At 36.9% G+C, this 8272-nt stretch overlaps 1 protein-coding gene across 1 annotated transcript; it reads right to left on the bottom strand.

Moving 5' to 3' along the window:
* Positions 1-663: 663 nt before the first annotated feature.
* On the bottom strand, positions 664-7922 carry htr3a (5-hydroxytryptamine (serotonin) receptor 3A). Its single transcript, XM_085287991.1, has 9 exons — positions 7755-7922; positions 6794-6957; positions 6452-6496; positions 5815-5924; positions 5553-5722; positions 4931-5091; positions 2596-2806; positions 2008-2244; positions 664-1866 (listed from the first exon to the last, which is right to left on the bottom strand). Exons 1-9 carry the CDS (start codon positions 7822-7824, stop codon positions 1556-1558), a joined length of 1479 nt encoding a protein of 492 aa, XP_085144117.1. The 5' UTR covers positions 7825-7922; the 3' UTR covers positions 664-1555.
* Between the last annotated feature and the right edge of the window lie 350 nt (positions 7923-8272).

Raw genomic sequence — 8272 nt, 5'->3', positions numbered from 1 at the left:
TCCCCCTCTGCTATTACTCTAAAAATTCTCTGGGTGCACTAAAACTGATAAGAAGCATTCATGCGGGCCACTGATAATATGCACATCAGACCTTCAGTGACTCACTGCTATTGAGGGAAACTGATGTTATTGTACATGGTGCCATCCTCTGGCAGCTGTGGTGGACTGCAGGCAGAAAAAAAGCTAAAAAGTCTATTTTGTTATAAACTGCACATCACATGTGACACGTACTGTACTGTGTGTGAGTGTGTTTGTCTAATATCTGTGGGTTCATTTGCAAGGCACGTTACAGCTTCAGTGGCTTGGTTATGATTCTTTTTGTGATAAATTCTATGAAAAGGTGTTTTTCTCTGTTACGATTTTTTAAAACTCTGAACTTCAGCATTATATTTTTAGTAGAGTGGAACAATGCAGCTTCCGAAACCTAAACTATGGAAGTCATTTTTCATTTCATAGTGTCCAGGTGCAAAGACATATCTTTAAAAAACGTCATTTTACACACCATTACATAAATGGAAGCTCTTATAAATGTAGTTTTTATCATTTGCTTTGTTTGATTTTATGTTTTATATGACTGTGTATTTTTAATGAAATACTGTGGCACACATGGACTTCTATAAAAAGCAAAGACTGCTATTTTTTTTATTATTTTTTTTACTTCTTTTATTTGATGACTAACCAGTGGTATTTTTAACTGGTTGTAAATGAACATTATGCATTTTACATTTTTTTTTAACATTCTACATTTTTTCAGTGTGTAATTATACAGACATTGTATTTTTTCACTGTATATAATTATATATCATCTCTTGATGGCACAAAAACACCAGAAAGTGTGTAATAAAAAGAATTCAATAGATTTCACATATTTCTCATGCTTTGAAGCATGAAAATAATTAACAGTCTTCTGTCCAAAAAAGACACTAAATAAACAAACAACATCACTCGTATGCAAAGCAGTTAATAAAATGCAATTCTTGCCTCACTAATATAAATTAATGTACAGATAACACACATGCTGGATATTTGGACTTGCATTTACATAGCACTTTTCTTCTATGCATGTTAAGCACTTTAATTTCTCACATATATCTTCTGCTCCCAGAACCTACCACTCACCACTTAACCCAACAACGACTGTAGACTACTTGAGTTCAAATTTGACACAGCAACATCTGCGATAACAACCTTAATGTCACCACTTTGACCAATTTTACTTTTTTTATGTGTATCTCCTGGTTTGTCACAGCACTTTTGCTATATTCGTCTGGGTTTTATACGATATTTACCTGCATTTTATGCTGTATTTTCATGTTTGTCTTGCAGATCTGAGTCACACGCTTCTGTTCTTGCTTCTCATTCTTTGTAATCCCTCATAATGATGGATAATAGGTGCATTTTCATGTGTGTGGGACTATTTGTATTGTTTCATATCCAGTTGCTATGTGAGTGCCTTAATGTATCCTATGAGCTACATGTGGCACAGGCCGACTAACTCTGGCATTCTTGATTTCCTGCTTTCGAGCTTGTGCCCACAGCAGTACAGTGCTATAACTTAGGAGGCCTGCCAAACAGACCACAGTGTGCCCAGGGTGATGCTGTAGGCCACCACGGCCACCAAGTAGACTCTGAAGAGCAGCACGTCAAGCACATAGCCAACCTGGAGCCACTCCTTGGCAATTTCACGGCACTTGTCCCTCTTCTCTAGGAAGTGACGTATCGTTGTCACCTCTTGCAGGATGTTGTCCATGAGAGGTGGGACGTTGTCCTTAGCTGGAGTCAGGTGCAGTCCAAGCAGTCCATCTTCTCTCTCATGCTGGCTGAGCTTTCGGCCGATTTCACAGGTGTGGTGGAGTGAGCACGGGGCTGTAGGGTTTGATTGGAGTTGTAGGATTATTTACAGTGCTAAAGCTTAAAAGCATTTAGGGATTTTTCCTTATTTTCTGCATTATTTAAGTGCGATTATGAATTATATTAGCCACTTTACTTGTTTTCTTCAATACCTACCACTTCCATAGTTGTTTTCCTTGTAGTTCTCCATGTCAGTGGACTGAGAGGAAAGTCTGGAACATAGCCGGTGCTTTTTGTGGATGCAGAAAAGGACTGGAGCTCTTTCCAACACCAGATACTTCAGCCACTGGGGCACAGGGGGCTGCAGGTCTTGTTTGTGGACCAAACGTACAATCAGTACAGTTTCTGTTAGGCTGATTACTAGGAGGGCCATGCAAACCACAAAGTACACACCTGTAGGACAGATAAGATTAAAAAAATAAATGAATTGTAGTATATAAATGATAAAGGGTAGTATGGTAAATGGTGAAAGGATGTGGCCTGACACCCAATCCATCCTGGGATAGTTTTCAGCTCAGGTGATGTTTTGCCCTCAGCCATCTGTCACTGCATGCTTTACTACAAACCAATAGCTGTTCATGGTGTTGATCTCCCCTGACATATTTTTCTCTGTTTTGTTTACCCATACATTTAAAGAAAAGTAAGACTGCCTTCAGGCAAAATATTTTAAACTCATCTCTACATAGTCACAGAAAATGCTCATTTGAATACAAACTGCCGGTGAGCGTAATTGATTCTAGTCACCAATTAGCGGGGTTCCTATGGCAGTGGCAGGCAGAGTGTCAGACACAATGATGAGGAAGACAGAGTAGCCCAGCAGCAAAGTGATCTTGAATGAAACTCTCTCTCCACTGTCTGGTGGCAGATAGAAACCCACAATGTCCATCACCATTAAGAAGATGCTGGGCAGCAGCAGGTTCACGGTGTAGAATAATGGTCGCCGTCGGATCACCACCTGGGAGATTTAGTTTAGAGTCAAGTTAAAATGTGTGCTATCAAATGAGGGAGGACATGTTTAGCATTTCTTTTCATAAAAACTGGGAATCTGGGGAACAGATGGGAACATGTTTCTTGTTTCTTGTTGGTATAAGCAGTTTATCAACAGTGTTATCACCTGGGAATAGATTTTGAGTAATTGTACCACAGGCAATGAGAAAAATACACACAAGGTAAAATGATTTTTTTAAAAAGACCTTTCAGCTTTCTCTGTAAATCATAGTAAGAACATTAACTATAACCTATAAACAGGGGCGCACATAAGTGGTCCACATGTGCGCATTCGCTGTCAAAATAAAAGAAGCGCACCCAATAAGAAGTTGCAACGCGCGTTTGCGTCCATATAAAAAGCACTGTTTTTGTCCTGTAGAGTGGGATTTTCACGGCATATTCTGCACCACATCTCTGTGCGTTTATCATTTGTTTGAAGCCAGCTCACCTCCTGCAACCACTTTTCCGAGAATACGTGCTTCTTTTGTGGTTCGGACTCCTTCTGACATTTCTTTGGAGGTGGAGGAACACCAAAGTAATTGCTTAAAGGAGCTTGCATCTTCGACATCTTTAAGAGTTCTAAACAAATGTCTGTCCTCCTCCAGAAAATCTTATCTCAAACGCGCGTTGCAACTTCTTATCTGGTGCGCGTCTTTTATTTTGACAGCGAATGCGCACCTGCGGACCACTTATGTGCAGCCCCTGACTATAAAGCATGATGATGAATACATAGTCAGGTCCAAAGTTATTTGGAAGTATTTGAACAATTGTAATTTTACCTCTCGGGACCACTGCAGTGGATTTGAAATAAAACACTGATAATTTTATTAAAGTGAAGATTTAAATTCAAGAGGTTACACAAAAGTGTTGCATTAGTTGTTTAGGAATTATACCAATTTTTATCCATAGTCCCCTATTTTCACAGGTTCAAAGAGAATTGGCTTGACAACATTTCAGGATCAGGTGATGCCTGTCTTTTTTCAATTCCAAGTACTGAACTTGCATTTGGTGCCTGTTCAAGAGACATCCAAGAGATGTCTGTGCAAGTAAACAAGACCGTCATCTGGTTGAAAAATGAAAATAAACCTGTCAGAGAGATAGCAAAAGCCTTTTTAGTGGCTTTTGCGACAGTTTGATGTGTGCTTAAAAAGAATGAATTCACTGTAGTTCATCAACACCAAAAGGTCTGAAAGACCACAAAAGATAACTAAAGTAAATGATCACAGAATTATTTCCATGGTTAAGAAAAACAACTTCACAACACCTTGCTAAGCCAAGAGCACTCTCAAGAAGGTATGTGTATCATGATCAAAGTCTCCAATTGAGAGATGGTTTCATCATCGTAAATGCAGTTTACGACAACGTGCAAACCACTTGTTCCACTCAAAAACAAGAAGGCCAGATTAGACTTTTCTAAAGATCTAAAGGAGCCTGCACAGCTCTGGAAAAAAATCCAAATCATGGAACGAGGATTCACTTGTAACAGACTGACTGGAAAAGAAACGTATGGAGAGGGAAAGGAATGGCCCACATCATCTGTCAAACATGGCTTTCCATAGAGACAGGTCACTGGTGTTTAGTAATGACTCAACTGCTGATAAAAGTATCAGGATGAATTCTGAAGTGCAAAGGGTTATACTTTCCTAGATTCCACCAAATCCTGCCAGCCAGACAGCATTTCACAGAGCAAATGGTTAGTGATGCAAAACAACCTGCAAAAGCACCTCACAAGTTTTTCAAAGCAGAAAAATGGGATAGTCCTTAATCGCCGGAGGAAAAAGATGATGGCCATGGACTTCAGGCAGTCAGTGAGTGCAAAGAATTTAATCATAAAAAAATTCTTTTGTTTAACATCGGGGTTGTCCGGTTACTTTTGAACTTCCAAAAATGAGGGACTTTGTATAAAAATGCTTGAATTTCTGAAGAGTTAATTCAGTACTTCTGATAAACCCCTTAAATTGAAGCTGAAATTCTTATGTCTATTTTTTATTTTTGGTCAGTCTATTGTTTTCACTGTTTCTCTATCTTGACCTATTAGATTGGTTCTGAGTTTTTGTATGCTCTATACAACTTAGTAAATCTTTACACTCACATGAAATTTCATTTCAGCGTAATACTCTTCTTTGTCCACACTGAAGTTCTTATATTTGGATAGTACATGAAGTAACTCCCACTCTCCTTGGTTCATGAAGACACTCTTGTCTTTACTGAGTTCCTCGGGCTCTCGCATCAGGGTGATGTTGATGTCATCAACTACAAATCGAACACAATATTGGGAGCAGCGTGAAACAGCCATGGCAACACGTCAGCCTTCACCTACCTCTGTGCTCTCTCACAGCGGGAGAGAGTTGATGGATTCATCAAACAGAGCAGTTGTTCTAGCCAAGACTTACAAGAAGTGGTGCTGCTTCAAAGACATTGATTGGATTTAGCTTTTTTTTTCTGTTTAGTTCAATTTGCATGCAGGTAATTGATAAATATGAACTATTCATTGCATTTTTTTTAAAGCATTCACAAATACTTCTAACCTAAAATGTACGTTTGGCTTGTTAGAGGCTTGTTAGCATTCTTATACATGGGAATACTTTTAGGAATAAAAATAATAAAATGTTCATTTAAATGTCATATAATAAAAATGTTTTTAGAAAAACAAAATTGTGAGAATGACTGTTATGTAATGATAAATTAATTAATAACTCGGTGAAATATCTTACTGGTATGGAGCCAGCTTTGGAAGGTCAGGCTGCAATTCTGTACATCAAATGGGAAGTTGTAGATATTGAGAGTGCAAGCTGTGACAACCTGGATGGGCTTGTAGTTGCGCACAACTCCATCATCTGTGACATAAACGTAAGGAATGTCTGGAGACTTCCCCACGTCTACACTGCAGGTCACAGGCAGAAATAACAGTTTTAATCATTGTAACAGAAATGCGAGAGGGTCTGTCTGTTAGAACTAGTAATAACATAATCTTACAACTCATTGATGAGGATGTCAGGAACCCAAACATTAGCCGTGGGTATGGAAATTTTTTTGACTCCATCAAAGTCCTGTGAATCCCACACCAGGAACTCATCTTTCCATGACTGAAATATTCAGGAGTGCAGAAAGAACCAAACAGAATGTAAAGATTTTTTTAATTGCACTATGTCAGAAAATATGGACTGAGTGTGGTGTCATTATTAAGTGAACACAAAGGAATACAAAGAAAAGCAAACACAGATGTAAGTTAAAGCAAACATATTTCATGCAGCACTTTATAAGTTGACTAATGTCTAAATTTTATAGATAATACTTTGTGTCTTTTAATGGCGTATTTATTGATTTAGTCATTTGTCCAAACAAAGACAAGCAAACATTTGGTTTGTTTGTCTGTGTTTATGGCACTTACACAGCCCCATGAGAAAATGTAATGGTTTCAAAGAGGGAAAAAAAATCAATCATAACTGAAAGTTTTTTGTTTTAAATGGCATGAATGTGAATACTAAAACTTATTGTTGAGTAACCACATGTTTGCCATGTCAAATAGATCAAATATGTGATAAATTAATAATACCACAATTACAGATAAAGTAAGCAAACAATATACATCAAGATTTTTTATTTTTCTTACCTGTCTGTACCAGACGTATGTTGTTAACACCTGATTCTTCTCATCCTTTAACACAAAACAAAACAGAGAAATCAGGGGAAAAACAAAAAATGGTATATGGTCCACGTTACATTGGTGCTTCTATGTTTTTTTAAAAAAAAATCCTAACATGTGAAAGCAATGATTTAGATTCAGTTTTACAAAATGACTGTGTATTTGTGCATGCTCATGTATGCATAATTATGACACATTGTGTACTTAATGATGATTTCTTTATATATATAATGTTATATATACTATATAAAATATATATATATATAACACACAGAAAATAGTAATTGCTTTGTAGACAGCATAACTCACCACATTAAGGATAGAGTATACCATGAGGTCAATTTCCACATTAGTAGGGGTGTTCCAGTCTTTCACTGGTCTCACTCCTTTCTTATAACCGACACTCAAAAATTCTGCCAGTCGCACTAAGGTGGCATTGGCAAATCTTCCAGTGCTGCTGCCCAGTTTCTTTGCTGAAAAAGTTACAGTGAAAATTTGAAAAACCCATAAAAAATCTAATAGACACACTAATATAATATATATATATAATAATATATGCACATATATGCCGTTAAAGAAATAGTTAAAATCACAAATGACAAACAAATGTGTAATAAGATCGGTTGCATCTGTGGTCAACTTCAATAAAAATAAAAATGGAATTCATCAAAAATAATTAGAAGGAAATCATTATGAATATTAAATGCACTGAATATTTTTAAACTAAATGTATTTCATAAGGAATATGCATTTCTTGTTTCAGATGACAGATAACAGCTACATGTCACGTATATTTAATCAAAAAGCTACATTTCCAAGCATTCAAAGCATAAATGTTTTGAAGTTCCATAACGTATTTCACCACAAATATAACAGTACTTTAAGTGTTCATTGCTTTTTTTATTTCTCAACATATATCCTTTATCTTTTATACGTACAATTAATGTCAGCTGTTTCTGCGATATTTCTTTCTTTGTTTGAGACACTTTAATTTTATTTAATTTAAATGATAGATATATATAATTATTAGTTACTAAGATTCATTATTAAGATTCAACTTTTTGCAAAAACACTTAATTTGTTAGCAGACAGATGTGACTAAAATAAAACAGCTAAGATTGGACTAGAAAGTCAAATGAAGACTAGCAAAAATATTACACAGGAAAGCTAATACCATTTTAAACTATCATTAATATTTTCCCTGATATTTGGTGAACCCAAGGCCCAAAACTGGCTTAGGTTAACAATAAAATTAAATCCTCTGGTGTACCTGTGCATTCTTTTGAGGCTTCATTAATCAGAAGGAAGCAGAGTGCTGTCCAGGCTGATGAGAATCTCATGCTGCTAGTTCACCTGTGTTTTCCCTTGTTGCTGCTGAAGTCTGCCTGTCGCTCTGATGAAAGGCCTCAGGATGCCTGGCACCTATATCCTCCACATCCATCCACTATATGCATCGCTTCGCTCACATCCACTATCAAAACCTTGTTAGTGTCACTCCACTCATGAGGGTGTATCCGTCTGCTCTGACACCACTCCTTGTTCAATAAAGCAGCAGCTCGCTCAGATAAATGGAGCCAGAGTTCTGCGACTGGATCATATGTCATGTCTGAGAAGTTATTTAATTCAATAATACGATCACAGGCCAGTATGTTACAATGTTTACCAATTAAGAAACCATTAGGCAAGAATGTCATCTCATTTTAGTCTCAAAGTGTCAGCAATTAATGCCTTAAAAACAATTAAAAAGGAGCGTGGCGGTGTGAATTTTTATTAGCCAGTTTTCAGCTG

This window comes from Mchenga conophoros, linkage group LG10 (assembly GCF_057382185.1).
Source record: "Mchenga conophoros isolate Kocher_MC1m ecotype Shallow Benthic linkage group LG10, M_conophoros_male_GT1.1, whole genome shotgun sequence".
Taxonomy (NCBI): domain Eukaryota; kingdom Metazoa; phylum Chordata; class Actinopteri; order Cichliformes; family Cichlidae; genus Mchenga; species Mchenga conophoros.
This window is presented reverse-complemented; position numbering and strand designations above follow the sequence as displayed.

Bases quoted from the DNA above. Each gene is read 5' to 3' on its own strand.
- htr3a (XM_085287991.1), bottom strand. From the start codon at position 7,824: ATGAGATTCTCATCAGCCTGGACAGCACTCTGCTTCCTTCTGATTAAT. The intron at 5,092-5,552 runs GTAAGATATTTC...TTCGATTTGTAG, and splicing joins CCAAAGCTGGCTCCATACCA to TTGATGACATCAACATCACC. The intron at 2,807-4,930 runs GTGAGTGTAAAG...TAAATCTCCCAG, and splicing joins ACGCTGAAATGAAATTTCAT to GTGGTGATCCGACGGCGACC.